Genomic DNA, 22,553 nt, shown 5'->3' on the forward strand with positions numbered 1-22,553 from the left:
ATGTGTGCAAGGTAGCACCAGGAAAAGACAACAAAGGCCCCATTTGTTCACACTCAGTCTCTAGCTGTCATGTAATAATGCACCGAAACCACAGCTCCCTTTCCACATCCAGGCCCCACAGAACTTTCCATGGTTTACCCCAGACGCTTCACATGCCCTGGTTCAATCCATTGACAGCACGTTGACCCCGGTATACCACATTGTTCCAATTCACTCTATTCCATGCACGCATTTCACCCTCCTGCATGTTCAGGCCCCGATCACTCAAAATCTTTTTCACTCCATCTTTCCACCTGTAATTTGGTCTGCCACTTCTCCTTGTTCCCTCCACCTCCGACACATATATCCTCTTGGTCAATCTTTCCTCACTCATTCTCTCCATGTGACCAAACTATTTCAAAACACCCTCTTCTGCTCTCTCAACCACACTCTTTTTATTACCACACATCTCTCTTACCCTATTATTACTTAATCAAACCACTTCACACCACATATTGTCCTCAAACATCTCATTTCCAGCACATCCACCCTCCTGCGCACAACTCTATCCATAGCCCACGCCTCGCAACCATACAACATTGTTGGAACCACTATTCCTTCAAGCATACCAATTTTTGCTTTCCGAGATGATGTTCTCATCTTCCACACATTCTTCAAGGCTCCCAGAATTTTCACCCCCTCCCCCACCCTATGATTCACTTCCGCTTCCATGGTTCCATCTGCTGCCAATTCCACTCCCAGATATCTAAAACACTTCCCTTCCTCCAGTTTTTCTCCATTCAAACTTACCTCCCAATTGACTTGACCCTCAACCCTACTGTACCTAATAACCTTGCTCTTGTTCAGGTATTCAGGTATATTACCAGTAATATACCTCCATGGTCAGTGGCTACCTACCAACTACTGTCTCCTTAGTTAACAATCCGAATTTGGAGTAACAAACTACTTTTGTATATGAATGTTAAGTAATTAATGAAACCCAAACACCATCTTGATGGGGCTCTGGGAAATCATGAACTCTTTTGGATTATGGAGCTCCCCAACAAGACTGTATTCTTTTTAATCAACTGACAATGATACAGCCTTGTCAAAAGTGATTTTTCACTTGCAGAGTATTATGTTACCTGTGAGAATAGTGTAAAAGAATAAACACCCAAACTCCATTATTTTAAACACCCTTCCTTCAGTCTTTATCCTGAAACCTATACCTAATAATCTCAGATATACCATTTTCTGCCACCCTGCCATATGTATGAAACAACTTTATCCATCTTCTACTTCATCAGCACACAGCACCACATTCCTCATTAAATCTATTTATTCATATCTTATCATACTTGATCACCGTTTCCCATGTCAGTGAAGAAGCGCCAGGAAACAGAAGAAGGAATGGTCCATCCACTCATATACACATATATAAACATAAACGCCCATACATACGCATATACATATTATTAAAAAAAAATGTATATGTGCATGTATGGGCATTTATGTATATATGTGTATGCCCACATATGTATAAGTTCTGTGAGTCTTCTTAGGCTTGGAATCAAACCTATGGTACAAAAATATATCTATTTTGAGGCTTGACAACAAAGGGGGGTGAGAACACAAGTTAGCGGGTAGACCAGTGTGTGTCTCCAATCAAAGCCGGCTGGTAACTAATGTCGCACTGCCCGGTGCCAGCTCCCTGCCAGTGGCGTAGTAGGGTTTTGAAACATGTTGACACTAACAGTAGAACTTTCCATGGTACCTTCCACGGTTCTTCTATGCTGGTTAATGAGGATTAAACATGCACATATACATATCAACATTGACATACACAGACATATACATATATACACATGTACATATTCATACATGCTTGCCTTCATCTATTCCTGGTGCTACCCCATCCCACAGAAAAAAGCATCGCCACCCCCTGCTTCAGCATGGTAGCGCTAGCAGAACAGACAAAAAATCCCACATTTGTTCACACTCAGTCTCTAGCTGCCATGTGTAATACACCAAAATCACAGCTTCCTACCCACATCCAGGCCCCACAGACCTTTCCATGGTTTACCCCAGATGCTTCACACATCCTGGTTCAGTCCACTGACAGCATGTAGACCCCGGTATACCACATCATTCCAATTCACTTTATTCCTTACATGCCTCTCACCCTCCTGTATGTTCAGGCCCTGATTGCTCAATGTCTTTTTCACTCCACCCTTCCACCTCTAAGAGAATCTCCCACTTCTTGTTCCCTCCACCTCTGACATATATCCTCTTTGTCAGTGTTTCCTTATGTCCAAACCATTTCAACACGCCCTTTTCTGCTCTCTCAACCAAACATCTCTCTTACCCTTTCATTACTTTACATTAAATCTGTTCTTCTAAATTCACATTCATCCTTTTATACACTAAATGCAACCATATATACTCACATTCTACACATTGTTTCACTTTGCAAATATTGAAGCAACACTTATGTCCTTATAGATTTTTTTCTTTATTTTAATCAAAAGTAAAGTTTAACATATAATCTCAAACTACAAACCATCATTATCCTTATGCATGTGTAAGTGCCATACAACAGACCCATATCGTGCCTCAATCATGAAGACCATGGAATTAATACCTCGTACAATGCAATCTGGTACTCTGTCTCCACTGACATCAAGCTGCAGAAAAAGATAAACAGTACTTTACAAATTTATAATAGAAATCCTAAAAGGTACTTAAGCAGTCCATGAAACTTGCTAATAAGGGGATTTGTTAGAAGTAACATACTAAGGAAAGAACGAGAAAAATATGGAATGCTGTCAGAGGGGAAAATACATGTGCCACTAATAGAAAATAGTCCTACCATGACCTCTCCTTAGTTTTCGTACAATGATCTCAGTTGACATTTGGTTAGCAAGTAGCTTTCACAGCTTGATCCTATGGGGAGGAGAGTCCAGTTCATGGAAACCTTCTTTTCCCACAGAGCCAGGGTGTTGGAAGCTGCTTGTAGATGAAGATCACACCCTCAGTCACTATGGATGGGTTAATTCATTGGACAGACCATAATTTCTGGCAAGTCACATACCTCAGCCTGTGCAGCAACTGATGTTACTGGGGGTCAAAGACCAACTCAAGGACTAAAAAAATTTAGATACTCCCTTAAAGTAAGGGTTAAAAAAAAAGTTTTTTTTCTGAGACACCTTTGGTTACTGTCTCTGTAAGTTTTTGGTGTTTCTTGATATCAAGGTCATCTCTATTTTCCCTATGACCAGCTGGGAGCATGAGACAGAAAATGAAGTGAAAAGCAGGTCCACCTTGTGCAACTGAACATGTTAACTTTCTGATCTTGTTCAGCCACAATGATTTGTCTTTCCCTCCTACGATAAGACTACCCTGAACCACAACTTTGTGTAATAAACTATTTGTAATAGGTAATGCTGGCCTTCAAGGGTTTGTCTTTCCCTCCTATGATATGACTCTTGCCCTGAACCAACCCTTGTGTCATTAACTATTTGTAACAGGTAATGCTGGCCTTCAATTACAGCTGTTGTCGAATGGATGTTTTAGTGCATCCTTTTATCATTTTTGCAAAGTTAATATGCTGTATCTGTCCTTTGGCTATGATTCTTTATTTCCCAATTCATATCTCACCTACTCAGAGGAAAACTGTAGAGGTGTGTGAAAGGATATCTTGATCAGAAAAAAAAAAAAAAATGATAAACTGAGAAGAATTCATGAAAATTTTTTTTCTAGCGTACAAATTTTCTTTTTTACCCAAGTATTTCTCCCATCCTGGGGATGTAGCCTCACAAACAAACAAACACCAACCTCACTTATACACATTCACTCTTAAGCTGTCATGAATAGTGTACTGAAATCAGAGCCTATCATCTACAGCTAAGACCTACAGACTATTCCGTGGTTTACCTTTACAGTTTTATGTGCCCGTGTTCAGCCCATTAAAATCAAGTCATCACCCATATTCCAAACTGATCCAGCTTACTCTATCTTATGTATATCTATTTTCCTCCTGAATGTTCAGGCCCCAGTACTCGAAAACTCCACCTATTTTCTGTCCACCTACTTGGTTTCCATCTTCCCTTTCCTCCCTCCATGACTGACCCACATATCCTGCAAGTGAGTCTTTTTGCTCACCCTCTCCATGTGTCCAGCCATTTCAGCATATTCGGTTTACATCTCATATATCAATATTCCCTACATAATCAACTCAACTAACATCATAAATTGCTCTGTTATTTCCAACAAGTCCATCTTCTTCCATTCTTTTGCATTCAAAGCCCAAGACTCACATCCAAACAACATTGATACAACTACTATATCTTCAGATATCTCCATCTTCGCCTTAACAGACAATGACATCTTCCACAAACTCAATACACCTTAGATCCTAGCTCTCTCTCACCCATCTCACACTAGCCCTCATGGTTCCATATGCTGCTACTTCCTCTCCCTGATACAAAGTAAAGCAAAGTACCAATCCTTGGTAGGATCACTAGCTTGTCAATGACAGCAGTGTTCCCAGGCATGAATACACCTGGTTCAACTCAAGCTGAGTTACAGGCTGTTGGCTGGCTAACCCCATCAGAGCTGTAGAGCTTTATCAAAATCAAAGTATGGCATCCATTCATCTAACAATCACAGGATGAAGGGCTGGGTGAGCTCTATACCATCGGCATGTGCCAGAGATCGAACCCAGGCCAGCTAATCAGTAGTTAGCGACAATTACACTCAAACTATTCTATCTCTCTTTCCTGCAGCACATGACAACCTTACCTTTAGTCACATTTACTTTAAAATTTCTATCTAGTTAAAAGAAAACTACACAATTGTGAGTTCAAACTCATGTAAATCATATGTGAAAATTCATCATAGCACAGATCTGTCATCCCTTTACATCTGTTTTTCTATCATTTCCATAGCAATAAATAACTGTTAGGGAAAAAATGTGAATAATTTTTAAATAAAAACACATATGACCATATACGAGAAAATATATGAAAATGCAATTTTCAAAAACAAATTACCAATACATGTATCCTAATCTGCTGTTGCTCACCAAGTCACACTGCAAATCTACAGGGCATTCCCTAAGAGGAGCACGCCAGTTTTCTCTACCCAAGTTGCCATCAAGCATCAGAAGACCACAATGCCCATCACCATCACTCTTGTCCCCACTGTCACCCACACCACAGTTATTACAGTCTGTCTGGATGTGATCTGAAAGTGAGTGAAAACAACAGTACAAATAAGGCTGACCTACTATTATCAAGAATTTCCTGATACAAATTCAAGCATTAATCCAAACATAAAGCTCATCTCAAGCCATTACTTATATCATAATTTCTCTTTAAAAAAAGGCTGACCACATCTTTTTATGCTCCATTCAAAAGACAACTCAACAAATAAGAAAACCTATAGAATTAAGAGCATCAAAGGCAATAACAAGAGGAAGAACAAGGGGTACTTGAGACATATTACACTTACAGGTATTTTTTTTTTTTTTTTTTTTTTTTTTTTTTTATACTTTGTCGCTGTCTCCCGCGTTTGCGAGGTAGCGCAAGGAAACAGACGAAAGAAATGGCCCAACCCCCCCCATACACATGTACATACGTCCACACACGCAAATATACATACCTACACAGCTTTCCATGGTTTACCCCAGACGCTTCACATGCCTTGATTCAATCCACTGACAGCACGTCAACCCCTGTATACCACATCGCTCCAATTCACTCTATTCCTTGCCCTCCTTTCACCCTCCTGCATGTTCAGGCCCCGATCACACAAAATCTTTTTCACTCCATCTTTCCACCTCCAATTTGGTCTCCCTCTTCTCCTCGTTCCCTCCACCTCCGACACATATATCCTCTTGGTCAATCTTTCCTCACTCAGGTATATATATCCTTTATTTTTGACAAATCTGCGACATACCCCACACATGCATCATATATCAATTATTAAACAAACAAGTCACATTGACCATACTATCAAATTAGAAGGGACTCCAAGATAAGAGAAAATAAAACAGGAAGCTGATGAAGTAAAACGTCATGAGAAATGTGAAAAAACATATCTAGCAAGAAGGTGGTGGGTACATGGACTTAGACAACTATAGGCAAAATCAGTACAAATAGCATTGACTAACTTAAAAGACTACACAACAAATTTTTTAGTTAAAATGATGGAGTTCCTTAAGTATAGGGCTCCTCCCACTATGGACAAATATGTAGTCACATATAAGTTGCCACCATGGTACATGAACAGAAATGATTCCTCTTGCATCTTCAATTGAAATATCTCTAACCTCAGAGAATTTACTCTATCTTTCCATCTCTTTTTTTGTCTTGATGTCATTGTACCATCCATAACACTAACGTTTATCATCTTCACTAACCTGCCATTTCCCATTTATCTTACATGGCCACATGAACTGAAAAGGCTTTTTCTTTCATTTTTCTACCAGTTTCTTGATATCATATATTTTGGAAACATTACCATTTATCACTCTATCTCTTCTTCTCAATCAAACTAAACTGTATATGTTATCCATGCCTTCTGCACTCTGAAATAGAACAACTAAAATTTCACATTCACACTTTAAAGTTAGTACAAGAACTCCACCATGCAAGCTTCCCACACATTCAACAATGAAATTATTTCTATGTACTAGAACTCTCTGTCCATCTCCAATATTTCTCCCTTGCATATCAACAGTCAGTATTCCGGACTTGAACATTCCACTACCAAGATATCTTTACTGGTCAACATTCCAATTTCCTATATTCATTACCAATTTCTAGTTCTTTGAAAAGAATAAAATTTTGCAAAATACAAACCAGACTCCCATGGTTCTTCATCTGAGACAGAAGAATTATGTAAGTCCCAACTGGATATGTTGACAGATGTATAATAACTGAGCAGCACATTGTGACCTCCAGCAAGTCTTCTCAAAAGCTTCGTTTGGTTAATGCCTAAAATATTTAAAAACATTAAGAAGGAATTACACTGCACTAAACACATATGATTCTGTATATCAAGTACAAGTAGACAGTGATCATATCAAACATGAGTTGAATGGAAATGAAATTTCTGGAAGAGTGATTCTGAAATTTTGGAAAGAGTGGTAACTATTAAGCCAATGGCTAGAGGGAGTGGATTGTACAGAAAGAATGGGGAGCTTACAAGGATAGTGTATAATACTACAATTAAAGGGGTTGGTGTGAGAGGAAGAGCAGCTGTGACATGGAGAAATAGAGTGGAAGAGTACAAGAGGGAGGAAAATGGTGAAAAAAGTGTCGAATGATGCAGTGAGGGAGACATGTAAGGACAGGGATAAGTGGAGACTCTTTTGCTGTGGCCATCCCCTTCACGTAAGTTCCTGGAGGAAACGGGCATCAGAGATACATTTTTCTTTATACTATTCGCCATCTCCCGCGTTGATGAGGTAGCGTTAAGAACAAAGGACTGAGCCTTGGAGGGAAATCCTCACTTGGCCCCCTTCTCTGTTCCTCCTTTTGGAAAATCAAAAATGAGAGGGGAGGATTTCCTGCCCCCCCACCTTCAGTCACCTTCTACAACACGCAGGGATTACGTGGGAAGTATTCTTTCTCCCCTATCCCCAGGGATAAGAGATACATATAGATACACATATAAAATTTATGATTTAGGGGTCTAGGTATCTTCCTAGAGCCATGTTACAATCCACACTTTTAAATCTACATGAAATGTGAGTACCAAAATAGGAAGGGAGTTCAAAGACTGCAATAAACAAGTTCCCTCTGTGGATCTAGGATTAGATAACAGTACTCAGAAGGACAAATAAGACTGGGAAAACCATCTTTGAGACCTGCAAATCTTCCTTACCTGTAGAAACAATAACACTTGTTGTATGACACGATTATCCCAAGTGGTCTACTCTCTTGTCTCCAGCTGACTGACACTACAGTCAAATCATGATGGGAATAGATCCAACATAGATGCCAGGAAAATGGTTCACATATGAATAACCACATACATAAGAAGGTCACATTTTCATAAAAGTGCCCTACCTGATTCCCACTAAGCAAAATACGGATAATTCTCTTGGAAGCAAAGATTTGCTGTCAGGAAATGGGAGGATGACAAGAACAGCCTAAACACTTTGAACTGCTACAAGTGAAATGGAAAAAAAATTAGAGGCTCAGAGCTAATTTTATCCACCAGAACAACAAGTCCTCTGTAAGACAAAAAGTCTTATAGAAATAAAAATCTTATGTCAAAGTTTCATTGGAAACCTAATTCTTTGTAATGTAACCAATATCTATGGCCCTCCTCCTGAATTACACACACATGTATATACATAAACACCCCCACACACACATATACATAACTATACATTTCAACATATACATACATATACATACACAGACATATATTTATCTATCTATTTATTTTGCTTTGTCGCTGTCTCCCGCGTTAGCGAGGTAGCGCAAGGAAACAGACGAAAGAATGGCCCAACCCACCCACATACACGTGTATAAACATACACGTCCACACCAGGATATATACATAACTATACATCTCAACGTATACATATATATACACACACAGACATATACATATATACACATGTACATAATTCATAGTCTGCCCTTATTCATTCCCATCGCCACCCCGCCACACATGAAATGACAACCCCCTCCCCCCTGCATATGCACGAGGTAGCGCTAGGAAAAGACAACAAAGGCCACATTCGTTCACATTGAGTCTAGCTGTCATGTATAATGCACTGAAACCACAGCTCCCTTTCCAAATCCACGCCCCACAAAACTTTCCATGGTTTACCCCAGACACTTCACATGCCCTGGTTCAATCCATTGACAGCACATCAACCCTGGGATACCACATCGTTCCAATTCACTCTATTCCTTTCACGCCTTTCACCCTCCTGCATGTTCAGGCCCCGATCACTCAGAATCTTTTTCACTCCATCTTTCCACCTCCAATCTATTCTCCTACTTCTCCATGTTCCCTCCACCTCTGACACATATATCCTCTTTTTCAATCTTTCCTCACTCATTCTCTCCATGTGACCAAACCCTTTCAATACACCCTCTTCTGCTCTCTCAACCACACTCTTTTTATTACCAAACATCTATATGATACAGTAGGTGGCAATGTATATCTATTTTTAAACCAGGTATTCCAATCACCAGTCCTTTTACAGCACACAACTCCAAAAGCTCTTCACCACTTCCATTCATAACACTGAATACTCCATGCAAACCAATCATACCCTTAACTGCCACATTACTTAATTTTGCATTCAAATCACCCATCACTCATACCCAGTCTCATGCACCAAAACTGCTGACACAATCACTCACCCCCTCTCAAAACGTTTTACTCTCAGGATCTTCCTTCTCATGGCCAGGTGCATAAGCACCAATAATCACCCATCTCTCACTATCCACTTTCAGTTTTACCCACATCAATTTACTTCCTTAAACTCTATCACACACTCTCAGAACTCCTGTTTCAGAAGAAGCACTACTTTCTTAGTTCTTGTCCTCTCACCAACACATGCTTTATTCCGAAGACATTTCCAAACCAATCTTCCTCTTTAACCTCGGGCTTTGTTTCACTCAAGAGCCAAAACAGCCATGTTTCTTTCCTCAAACACACTACCAATCTCTCCTCTCTTCTCATCTTGGTTACATCTACACATATCTGGACACCTCCATCGGAGCCTTTGAGGAGGATGAACAGTTCCTGCCTAGCTCCTTCATCTGTTTCCTCTTTTAGAAATTTAAATACCTTAAAGATATTTGCTTAAATATAACAAAATTAATTTTGCTTAAATATAACAAAATTAAAGTTCTTCTTCATAAATAATAAAAAATATACAAAAAAAGTGAACACTAAAATCAGGTTATGAACATGTCTTTCCTTACATTCATATTACTTACCCATTCCTTCAATCTTTACTGCCCAATCTCTATCTCTTAATCCCAACTCTCCTTCACAAGGCTGTACATCACAAGGCAACACCCAAAGAAAGGTAGCCACAACCAAAATGCCAAACATAATAGAAGCAATGAAGCATGCCCGGCGAGCTGGTGACATTGGTGTTGGTGTCCAAATAGTAATTGGTGTCTCCAAAACGGTCTTCATATCTGCATCATTGTTGTTAAGCAACCGATATTCATTTCCGTGCCCTCCTGAAACAATAGAAGAGGAAATCTTTTTAATGAATATCAAACTGTTGACTGACTGCCCTCTGTAATTTACTAAGCTAAGGATAGTTGTAATAGCCTTCTTAGCAAAGAATCTGCCACACATTCTTAAACTTCATATTATGCCTTCACATTACATTTTCAAGTTCTACTGTGTTTTATTTCTGAACTGCATAAAACTTAAAAGATATATGCTTCTTAGTCCTCCCAGTGGGTAATATGATCACTATATTCTGCAAAGAGTAAATACACAAATAAAAGACCTGCCACAACAAATGAATATCGACCAAGGGTAAATCAATCACAGCCTGTAAATAACAAAATAAGTAATCTGCCCTCAGTTAACTAAACTGTTTAAAGAGAATTTTCTTTTGTATTCTCCCTAAGTCCAATTCCCTAAAACATAACCTAGAACTTATATCTTAACTATCATGATATACACAACATACAAGTTATTTAAAACAGTGAAGGTAATCTGCACGTAAGAGTCAACTTGGAAGTTAGGACCCTGAAATTCAATGCTCTCTGGTGAGTTAACGGCATCTAACCCAACCATCCCATGGTGGTCTTGGGTCCACTCTTAATAAATCAGTTACACCATTTTGGTAATGATGCCACCATCCCAATCTTTGCCAAGGTCAATACTAACCAGCCACAGTAAAATTCTCAGATCACATCAGTCAAGGTCACCTTCCTCTCAAAAAAGTTTTTTTCAAAGAACACAGGGGAAGGCAACATGACAAACTTGGAAAGAAAATGCCTGCAGGGCACTTTCTTAGGGAAATTTCTTTTCAATACTCAAAGTTTACATTTCTCTTCAGGGCCAGAAAATTCCATCAGCTTGGCAGCAGACCAGCATGCAGAGGGAGGGCTGGAGAGACAAGTCTTTCAGAAAAGAATATGTAATAAAGCAAAATTCAGTTACCTAGAGAGCTTTTCTGTGGCTTACTAGCTATTTTCTGCCTCCAAGTGCTATTCCCAATGCCACACAAGGTAGATCATCCACATCTAGGATAAGGTAGTGTCTGATGAATGTTATACTGGAATACCAAAGATCCCCTTTTATGGATCTCTTCCATGAAAAAGTAATTCAAACATGTCAAGGTAAAGGCTACTTTCCTAACATGATTGGTTCTAAAAAGAATAGGCTAGGGTGGGTAAACAAAACATCACACCTTAATACAACAAGAGAACATTCCTTTTTAAAAGAGGTTTAAAACTTTGTGGAAGAACAAAAAGATGATCCTATTGACAGTTTATGGTAATCTCTGTAAGTCTGTAGGGCTAACTAGATGCTATCTAGTCACAGTTTTCATAGAATAAATCACTTAAGAGATATTCTATACTTATTTGTCTCTCTCCCTCTATCTCCCTCTATCTGCCAAGAATCTTGGATTTGGATTTACTTTGACTCACACCATGTCAACTATGTAGAGAGGGTTCTTATGTCTGGACATTACATGTACCTCACTAACTCTTCTCAAGGTCAGGTCTACAAGGAAGAATTTTCTGAAGGTAATGTTGAACAGCTAGTCAACAAGAAAATTCTTTGAATGTAAAAGGTTTGACCTTCTGACAGCTCCCACTATCTAGCAGGAAATAAGTTCTGGGAATCTGCATACGAAATGGACTTATGAGCAGGTATCATTCGCAATCTATTGCCAGCATCACATCTTTCAAGGATAATCTATCTACCTATCTATCTATCCATATCTCTGTTCCCACCTGGAACTCCCGGAAGGAGGTGGCCACAACAATAAAGTCTCCATAACTAGTGAACTTCAGTACCGCTTCTTAATCCAAGGATGAAATAAGAGGAAAACTCTCTGCTGGGGAATATTAGAACAGCATTCAATTATAATGATTTGGGGATTAGGAAATAATCAAGAAACTGCTCAGATCCTACATTATTCAAAACTACAATATGTTCCTCAAGTGTGGTCACCATCCTTAATGAAATAAAGGGAACTAATACAGGGCAAGGAAAGGTACAAAGATGGTACCAGAATCAAGAAAGCTCAGCTACAAGAGAGGTTAGAGGCCTTAAATTTGTTCACAATGGAAGACAAAAGATAAAAGGGTGACCTAACTACATCCTTCAAGTTTCTACTCTGGTTTGATGATGTTAGCAGTGTGGTATTCTTCAAACAATGCAAGGATAGAACAACCAAAGGTCAAAACATGAAATAAAGCAAGAGACTTGTTCATTGTAAAGAAGCAATTTTATAGTGTAAAAATACTGGATAACTAGAATAAACTGACATGAAGTTGTAAATGTGAACAGCAAACATAATAAAAAGCTGCTTGATGATAAAGAAAGGTCAAGAGATGGAGTTTCTTTGAGTGTAGAACTCGCATCCACAAACAGTGCAAATATGTAATTATCACAGTGTCATGTTGTTTGAATGGGCTTAAGAGTAGCTAATGAGCTTTATATGTTTGTCTGGATATATCAAAATTTCAGATTTATGATGCGGCTGTGCAACAACCAGTGAATTGCTGGCAACCAGCAAACCAGTGTATTTGAGAGTAAACTGTGGAAAAATTACAAAATAGCATTGGGACACTGCCTTATTAACACTCAGAGTAAGATTATCATAATATTCCTTGCTAGAGAATGGATGTGAGCAGATGTGGTCTTTCTCTGTGTTTCCTGGCACCACCTCGCTGTCACAGGGGTTGGTGATGCTGTCTCTTGTGCGGCGGGTTGGTGCTGGGAAATGGATAAAGGTGAGCAAGTATGTATATGTACATACTTATCGGGGGGAGGGGTGTCCATAAATACCGAAAGTCCGTTAAATAAAAAATGTAACCCATGGGACATATTTTTAAACAATATACAGTTCACATGCTTTTTTTTTTTTAACTCTTCTATCACTTGATGCCATTTTGAATAGTAAAGATTGCAAAATTAACTAATAACTAAAGTCACAATTCTCTGACTGAATGATAGCTTGAGGCAGACTGAGACCAAAATAAAGTGAGTATTCCTGCACTACCAAAAACAAGTGTGTTATGAAATGCACATGCTATAATGTTTGCAACTTTTCATTTCTTTTTATTTCATAAATCATTACTGATTAATGAATTATTTGCCTGGTCCATTAAATGCATAATCCATTAAATAGGGGTCCGTTAAATTGAAGGTTTACTGTACATATATTATATTCTTATTTCATAATACTTAATCATTGTTTCCTGCATATATGCGTATACAGTATATGTGTAAGAGAGTGTCTGTTTCCTGGCACTACCTTGCTAACATGGAAAACGGCAATCAAGGATAATAATCCTTGCTTATTAGTCTAATCAGAAGCAAATGAAAATATCTCTGGACAAATCTGGTCATTTACCTATATGATTTTGACCATTCAAATTTGCACCTTCATGGTGTGAGAGTGTGCGGTGTTTGCTACTGCTAAATATCTCCTCTTCATCACTATCTTCCATAGGTTCATCCTCATCTTCTTCCTCTTCCTCTTCCTCTTCTTCCTCTTCCTCCATCACATTCATCCCATCCTCTACTTCCTCCTCCTCTTCCTCCAAGCCTACTCCGTCAGTCTCTGTTTCATCTTGGAGAAGGAGAGTGTAATGGTTGTTGCTTCCTATGAAAGAAAAAAGTATTCATATGAAACACAAATAATTCGTTTAGGTTCAGGGTCTCATCATAATTTGTGGTAAGATATCTGCAACAATTAGCATACAATATGTGACCTGTTTTACTTGCCCCAACTAAAATACCTAAACTTTCCAAAAACACAGAGCATTAACTTCAACTGCCTGATGAACTGACCCTCACTGGTAAGCCTGAGGCTCCCTAAAACATAAAAATATAAAACTGTGTAACCTTAAAGGTCAACAAAATTTATGGTTGAACACTATTTGATGGCATCTAATACTTTTGCATCTAGTCTCTCCAGAGTGGATAGACAAGTATACTTTAGTCCAACCAAGATAACACTTAAAAAGAAAAAAAATTAATACTGTAAAGATAATACAGTTATGAGAAATTGAGAATTCTAAGATAAATTTTCATAAATTTCTATCATAATGCTTAACCTACATATATACCTTTGTTCATGTGTAGAGAGCCCTCATCAAAGAAAACAGCATGGGAAATCTGGAAAAGGAAATATAAACATATTTGGATATATGCTTTAATGATCCATGTACCAAACATGACTTAAAAGATGAAGTATGGATACATTCTTGGAAAAATATTTCTAGGTGAAGATTTTTCTTTAATGGTCAAACTGTGTTAATTACTCTAAAGAGCAACATTTAAAGATTCTAAACATAAGGTAGGTAAGCAAGGATATATTCATTCTTTTCTAGCTTAAATCATGGACAGGCATGCTTATAAATGTACACAGTTTAGATACTTATATCTAAAAAAATATAATCGATATACAATCACAAGCCTCTTTTAATGGGAATCCAGCAGCTTTGAGGCTGCACTCCATACAGAAGAAAGAAAATAATAGACTCCTTTCGAGCAACAAGATCTTGAACGACTACACTTTTTCATCCAATGACACTGGCTTCTTGTTTGTGATGTAAGTCACTCACTGGTAGAGTCCAGTAATACCTATGTAAATACTTTATATGCCCTGGGAACACTGACTGGCACTAGATTTGGACAAGGAAAAGAATCCCTTGTCATCCTATAGAAATAATTCATTCATTCCACTATAAACTATGCCTCACCTGCCAGGTCTTCAACCCTCTCAAAACCAAATATATCAAAATTACAAACCACACAAAATAGTGCTCTCAGAACAAACACTGACTGCCGAGCAATGATGAACACGTAACATCTTTATGTTGAAACAAAGATCCTCCCATCACAGTCCCAGCTCAACATAACTGGCACCTTATTCTATATAACAGCACTAGACTCCTCCAACCCTAATTACTCTATAAATAACCACCAACACCAAAGAACATATAAAAGGTTTACCCTGCGTTACACTTCAGTAACCTTTCCTCACAGATTCCCCCACCGCCAACAATAAGAACACTGACAAAACACATGCACACTGAAACATCCTGGAAAGCACTAAACGACTAATCTCCCAACTCAGTCTTGAACTCCATCGCACTAGACATACACCAATCAGAAACCATGCTCCCCAGACAGTCGAAAGTCACACTCTCCTGCTTATGCTCTGGATATCATCCATCACTATAATACTACAAATACTATTTCAACATATCCCAAGACACTTCATGCCTATGATGCAATTACTTTGACTACACACCAAGCACTCACAACTCAATTGCACTCTACTTTCTGCACAACGGTACACATAAAACATCACACACTTTATGGCCTATGGCCCTGACTGATGGCCATAACCAGTGTCTTCAGAAGGGTAGAAGGAACTCCTGGTGCAGGATGATAAGGTGCATGCATATACATACATACATACGTATATATTTATCTTATATTTCGTACTTAATAGCGTTTTCCGTATCAGCGATGTAGCCCCAAGAAGCAGAAGAATGGCCCATCCAGTCACATACACACACACACACACACACACATATATATATATATATATATTCTTTCTTTTTCTTTCATACTATTTGCCATTTCCCGCGATAGCGAGGTAGCGTTAAGAACAGAGGACTGGGTCTTTGAGGGAATATCCTCACCTGGCCCTCTTCTCTGTTCCTTCTTTTGAAAAAAAAAAAAAAAAAAAAAAAAAAAAAAAAAAAAGAGAGGGGAGGATTTCCAGCCTCCCGCTCCCTTCCCTTTTAGTCGCATTCTACGACATGCAGGGAATACGTGGGAAGTATTCTTTCTCCCCTATCCCCAGGGAAAATGATTTGGTAAACAGAGAAGAGGTAGTGAAAGCTTTGCGGAAGATGAAAGCCGGCAAGGCAGCAGGTTTGGATGGTATTGCAGTGGAATTTATTAAAAAAGGGGGTGACTGTATTGTTGACTGGTTGGTAAGGTTATTTAATGTATGTATGACTCATGGTGAGGTGCCTGAGGATTGGCAGAATGCGTGCATAGTGCCATTGTACAAAGGCAAAGGGGATAAGAGTGAGTGCTCAAATTACAGAGGTATAAGTTTGTTGAGTATTCCTGGTAAATTATATGGGAGGGTATTGATTGAGAGGGTGAAGGCATGTACAGAGCATCAGATTGGGGAAGAGCAGTGTGGTTTCAGAAGTGGTAGAGGATGTGTGGATCAGGTGTTTGCTTTGAAGAATGTATGTGAGAAATACTTAGAAAAGCAAATGGATTTGTATGTAGCATTTATGGATCTGGAGAAGGCATATGATAGAGTTGATAGAGATGCTCTGTGGAAGGTATTAAGAATATATGGTGTGGGAGGAAAGTTGTTAGAAGCAGTGAAAAGTTTTTATCGAGGATGTAAGGCATGTGTACGTGTAGGAAGAGAGGAAAGTGATTGGTTCTCAGTGAATGTAGGTTTGCGGCAGGGGTGTGTGATGTCTCCATGGTTGTTTAATTTGTTTATGGATGGGGTTGTTAGGGAGGTAAATGCAAGAGTTTTGGAAAGAGGGGCAAGTATGAAGTCTGTTGGGGATGAGAGAGCTTGGGAAGTGAGTCAGTTGTTGTTCGCTGATGATACAGCGCTGGTGGCTGATTCATGTGAGAAACTGCAGAAGTTGGTGACAGTTTGGAAAAGTGTGTGGAAGAAGAAAGTTAAGAGTAAATGTGAATAAGAGCAAGGTTATTAGGTACAGTAGGGTTGAGGGTCAAGTCAATTGGGAGGTGAGTTTGAATGGAGAAAAACTGGAGGAAGTGAAGTGTTTTAGATATCTGGGAGTGGATCTGGCAGCGGATGGAACCATGGAAGCGGAAGTCGATCATAGGGTGGGGGAGGGGGCGAAAATCCTGGGGGCCTTGAAGAATGTGTGGAAGTCGAGAACATTATCTCGGAAAGCAAAAATGGGTATGTTTGAAGGAATAGTGGTTCCAACAATGTTGTATGGTTGCGAGGCGTGGGCTATGGATAGAGTTGTGCGCAGGAGGATGGATGTGCTGGAAATGAGATGTTTGAGGACAATGTGTGGTGTGAGGTGGTTTGATCGAGTGAGTAACGTAAGGGTAAGAGAGATGTGTGGAAATAAAAAGAGCGTGGTTGAGAGAGCAGAAGAGGGTGTTTTGAAGTGGTTTGGGCACATGGAGAGGATGAGTGAGGAAAGATTGACCAAGAGGATATATGTGTCGGAGGTGGAGGGAACAAGGAGAAGAGGGAGACCAAATTGGAGGTGGAAAGATGGAGTGAAAAAGATTTTGTGTGATCGGGGCCTGAACATGCAGGAGGGTGAAAGGAGGGCAAGGAATAGAGTGAATTGGAGCGATGTGGTATACCGGGGTTGACGTGCTGTCAGTGGATTGAATCAAGGCATGTGAAGCGTCTGGGGTAAACCATGGAAAGCTGTGTAGGTATGTATATTTGCGTGTGTGGACGTATGTATATACATGTGTATGGGGGGGGGGGCCATTTCTTTCGTCTGTTTCCTTGCGCTACCTCGCAAGCGCGGGAGACAGCGACAAAGTATAATAAAAAAAAAAAAATATATATATATATATATACATAAACGTCCATACATATACATATATCAAGTAACAATGTTGACATAATACTAATTAACCCACACAAGCAGATGTATCTAGGTAAATCAGCATTTCAACCACACACAGAAATTAGGATTCAGTGTTGTGATATTCTTTTTTGCAGAGACAGTGTAGGGAAAGGTGCTAATTCTTTCATGAACTGAATATTGTCACATTCTAACATCACTCTACAAAGTAGGTGACATTGCAGATCTAGAAAGTGTTCAGAGATCTTCCACAGCCCATATCATTAGGGCAAACAAAGTAAATTAATGAGAATGGCTGAAATCTCAGGCTATACTCCCTGGAGTACAAATGGGAGAGGTGTACCATCATCTATACCTGGAAAATCCTAGAAGGTATGGTTCCCAATTTACATTTCAAAATAACATCCTACTGGCACAACTGGCATGGAAGACATCGTAAAATGCTACATCTGATTTTCAAAGGTGTGACATGCACAAAAAGAGAACACCTTACACATCTTGGGCTCATGACTCCTTAACACCTTGTCGACTATTATCAGAAAAATATGAGATGCATGGTAGAGAAGCTTAAGAGTGCACTGTACTTTAAGTACAAAGTGCACCTGACCAACCAGGCTGCAGGGGCTATGTAAACCTGAGGGCTGTGGCCTCCAACAGTCTGGTCCACCAACAACCAAATCCAGCAGCTTAGCCCAGCCCTAGCTGTTGGGGTGAAGACCCCTCAGGACTTCACCAGGTAGGTTTAAAGAGTACAGTACCAGTTTCAGACCATGCACTGGAGCATTATACTTTATTTACAATATAAAATACGGCAATAGTAAAGGACACTGTACATCAAGGAAAATGTGGGGTGATTTAATAAACTACATGTATCAAGAAAAGTAAAAAATCAACCCATGAAAATCTCACCTAACCTTCCCTTGTATATTGGCCTGTTGCTGGAGATTGCATGGCATTACTGCTTCTGCAGTGGTTGTGCTGGCGTGACTGGCTGCTTACTCAGTTCTTTGTTGATGCTCACTGGCATTTAGTGCCATTCTACATCACTGGTATGGCTAGTATACTTCAACTAGCATATACTACATTAAAGTAAATACCAAATGCTTTGGTTGATTTTTTTTTTACATTAAACCCACATTTTTCCTTGATATTAATAATCCTCAGCAATGTCGCCTTATCTACTGATGCAAAATAACTATACTGCTCCATTCCACAGCCCACAACTCATTGTACTCCTTAAACAATTAATTTTGTGAAAAAAAATTTATCCAACATCTAATAGTAGTTTCGCAGTATGGCTAAACAGGTAAAGTAACCATATATTAGCATATCCGTCAGCAAAAATAAATATCAATTCATCCTAACGTACATACATGTCTGAATGTCGTACGGGCTTCATAACTGTACTGTACCGCCTCTCTAAACCAATCTTAGCCCTGCTCAAAGATAATCAGCTTCCTCTTAATTGTAAGGTAAAAATCCGTTAAGTAGACATGAAATCATTCTTAGTTAAGAAAGGTTTACCGTAATCTAGGATTGCAAGTATTGATTATCTTCAGCATCATATGATTTCCCTGTACATGTTAACCTACGTCGAATGAAAAGCTTGGGGAAACCCTTTACTTCACAAACTTGGACTTTAGTTGCTCGTCATGATTCAATACAATAAAATACAGCTTAAGAAAGGGCATCTCACCACAGCATCCTCAGCGGTCAGTGTCTCGGCTTTGTAAGTTTGTTTACGTCCTGAGAGGCATCAGAGAAAACCCGTCGGACAGTGTGAAGGGTGACCTGTACAATACTTGACCTCTGGCGTCAAGGGTGGCCTGTACAATACCTGACTTCGGATTTCAAGAATAATCTCTACAATACCTGAATGTGGATGTCAAGAATGAGCTGCACAATACCTGACTTCGGATGTCAAGAATGACCTGTACAATACCTGATCTTCGGTGTCGAGAATAACCTGTACAATATCTGACCTCCATTATGGGTGACCTATATAACTTGGCGAGTGTCATCGTTGTTTTCCCTAATTAGATACTGATTCATTAACTTCACCGAGATGATGGAAAAATATGCTTGACATAGTTTGGTCTCTCTACTTTCTTTTCGCTATGATGTATCATTATATTTTTCCTTAGGTGCTCATGCTAACAATGTAAACAGGTGCACCTTACTGATCTTTTCTTTTGTAACCCTATTTACTTGATAATCTGGTTGAAATATGATATATGACGGTGAAATATGGTACCACTCAACTAGGTTTAATGGGCATCCAACGGGAAATTTCAATTTTTTTTCTTTTTTGCCATTATAAGAAGGCTGGTTTGTTGAAAAATTCCCCTTCCACAATCTTTGGTTTATGCAGAACAAAAAACTGTACATAAATGCCAAAAAACAACAACGCATCAACGTACTCTTGTAATATTATCACGAGTTCTGAAGAGAGGGAACTGTAACAATGCTGTGATGCTCTGAGAAATACTACAGCTTTTTGAGACCTTGCAAAGATAACTGACGTTTAGCTTGGACACATATCGTTAGCAAATATTCCTGGCTACAACTGGTGACTCGGTGTTCAACCAGAAGGTTATCTATAAAACGTATGTTATTCTCTTTACTCAATACAGAAGCAATAATAGTATATCTCTGACCCATGGCTACTTCGACAGTTGACATTTTTTGTCAGCATTATTACTAAACCAAATAGCTGTAAATGAAGACCAAGTAGACGAAAGAGTTTCGATTGCAAGCTGATCAGCCGGTAAGAGAAATTACAGAAAAAAAAATCGTGTCTGTCTGGAAACTGTAGTCATTGTTCAGTTACTACATTTCTAGAGATGAGACGTCTCAGTAGCATGGCATAAAATGACAACATCGTCTGTGAGCTTAATCTGATGACAAGCTTAGTTCATTCAAAGTCGACTGATGTAGCGGAAGATGGAGTTTGTCGGTGGAGGAAAAATTGCTCTAGTGAATTCCGAGCAGGATGCTGGAGTGTGACGCCATAAATTACCTGGACAATACGGTAAATTAGGTCTAAGTCTGTGGTGAGTCATATATAGAATACGGTCAGGAAGCTGGGAGATTCAGTGTGTGTAGGATGTGGAACATTGGGTAAGGATGTGGAACATTTGGAGTAAGGTGTGAAACATTAGCTGGAGGGTGTGGAGGATTAGTTGTAGGGTGTGGAGCATTAATTGTAAGATGTGAGATGTTAGCAGTAGAATATGAAACATTAGGTGTAGGGTGCAGAATATTAGTAGCTGGATGTGGAACATCAGCTGTAGATATGAAACATAACTGCACAGTGTAGAGGTGTAGGATGTGGAACACTGGCTGTAAAACAACTGTATGACGAAGAACATTAGTTGTAGGACATGGAACATTAGCTATACGATGAGAAACTTTGGATGTAGGTTAAGGGACACAACCGGAGGGTTTGGAACATCAGTGTGTAGTGTAGAGTAAACAACTGCAGGATGAGGAGAATCAGCTGTAGGTTGTGGAAGAGTTGCAGGATGTGGAACATTAGTGTAGGGTGCGGTGTGCACTTACTGAAAAATATGGCATATTATTTGCAAGAAAATTACATGTTATAAGGAAGCGTTATGCAGTTGAAAAAGATAAATGCACTGGATTTAGGATAAGTTGAACTCCCAGGGAAGAGGAACATAGGATACCCTCGAGAAGTGATGTTGTGCCATAGTATAAGGGCGATTTTAGGACGTGATGATTACTGAAAAAACTACAGATTTGAATAAATACTTCCCATACTTGCTCCTACCTTTAAAGCTCATACTCAGAAAGTGATACTGTACACGTGCCTTTCACTAGCGTGAATGCATTCTGATAAATTCTGTCTCGATTGAAAGAAAAACAAATTAAAACATGAACTGAACAAAGATGACTGGTAACAAACATACCAAGGATAGGTCTCATAATGGAAGGGGTGATAAACCTCCAGTGCAGTGTTGTGCAAGACTGGCAGCGGCCGAAAGAAATGGTGATTAAAACTCCAAATGTTGGTGCTGGTGTCGGGAACCAACATTATGCAATGCGTTCAAATGCTTAGCGTCTACAGTTTCTCGTCAGTGAGTGGAGACTTGGAACACACATCTATATTGCACATTCTTTTAACCTTGTGAATTCCAGTAATACCTCTTTGATATTTCTACATTTCATGATTAAAAATAATATTGTTTTTACTTTAGACAAATATATGCCATAATACGACAGGGCCTAAGAAAATGGATGTGGACGATAAACTCTTGGTCAAATAGAAGTACGAGAAATCTTTATCTAGAAAATGAACACAAGGACGATCTAAAATGATATATTAATTAGATATGTGAGAATAATGCTCAAAAAATGACCTCAATGGATTATTTAATTCCACTGCACAATTATGCAACACCCAGAGGATACCGTTATCGGTCCATTCGCTTATTACCCAGTCCCCTCATAATCACTTACATTTTTTTCTCTTTACAGTTAGTCACAATTGAACTCAGTGCTGTCTGGATTTAGGTACCTTCAAAATCCGTATAATTCTCAAAATTCAGACCACATATACTGATTTGAAATTTCGCATATTTTTACATTCTATTTCTTTTTATCAGTTATACTTTGAACCTTATCCTGAATACCTCTGACATAGTTATGGAATAGTTTTGGTTCATTGGCACATCTGTCCATAATCTTATGATTTTCTTCCGCTTTTTATATTTACGCATTCATGCCCAT

The 22,553-nt window shown here is 39.0% G+C and overlaps 1 protein-coding gene across 2 annotated transcripts in view; it reads right to left on the reverse strand.

The window, feature by feature from the left end:
• Positions 1-19,607, reverse strand: part of LOC139755365 (uncharacterized) — a 34,259-nt gene extending 14,652 nt beyond the window's left edge. The window contains exons 1-7 of one of the 2 annotated variants that reach the window (XM_071673551.1): positions 19,501-19,607; positions 14,292-14,340; positions 13,604-13,825; positions 9,954-10,205; positions 6,843-6,977; positions 5,063-5,223; positions 2,540-2,663 (exon numbers count right to left, since the gene is read on the reverse strand). In XM_071673551.1, coding sequence (XP_071529652.1) covers positions 2,540-2,663; positions 5,063-5,223; positions 6,843-6,977; positions 9,954-10,205; positions 13,604-13,825; positions 14,292-14,301 — 904 coding nt within the window. In that variant the 5' untranslated portion in view covers positions 14,302-14,340; positions 19,501-19,607. Of the gene's footprint in view, positions 1-2,539; positions 2,664-5,062; positions 5,224-6,842; positions 6,978-9,953; positions 10,206-13,573; positions 13,826-14,291; positions 14,341-19,500 lie in introns of both variants that reach the window. The other variant, XM_071673550.1, reaches the window with a different exon arrangement.
• Positions 19,608-22,553: the final 2,946 nt, after the last annotated feature.

This window comes from Panulirus ornatus, chromosome 19 (assembly GCF_036320965.1).
Source record: "Panulirus ornatus isolate Po-2019 chromosome 19, ASM3632096v1, whole genome shotgun sequence".
In the NCBI taxonomy this organism is placed as follows: Eukaryota; Metazoa; Arthropoda; class Malacostraca; order Decapoda; family Palinuridae; genus Panulirus; species Panulirus ornatus.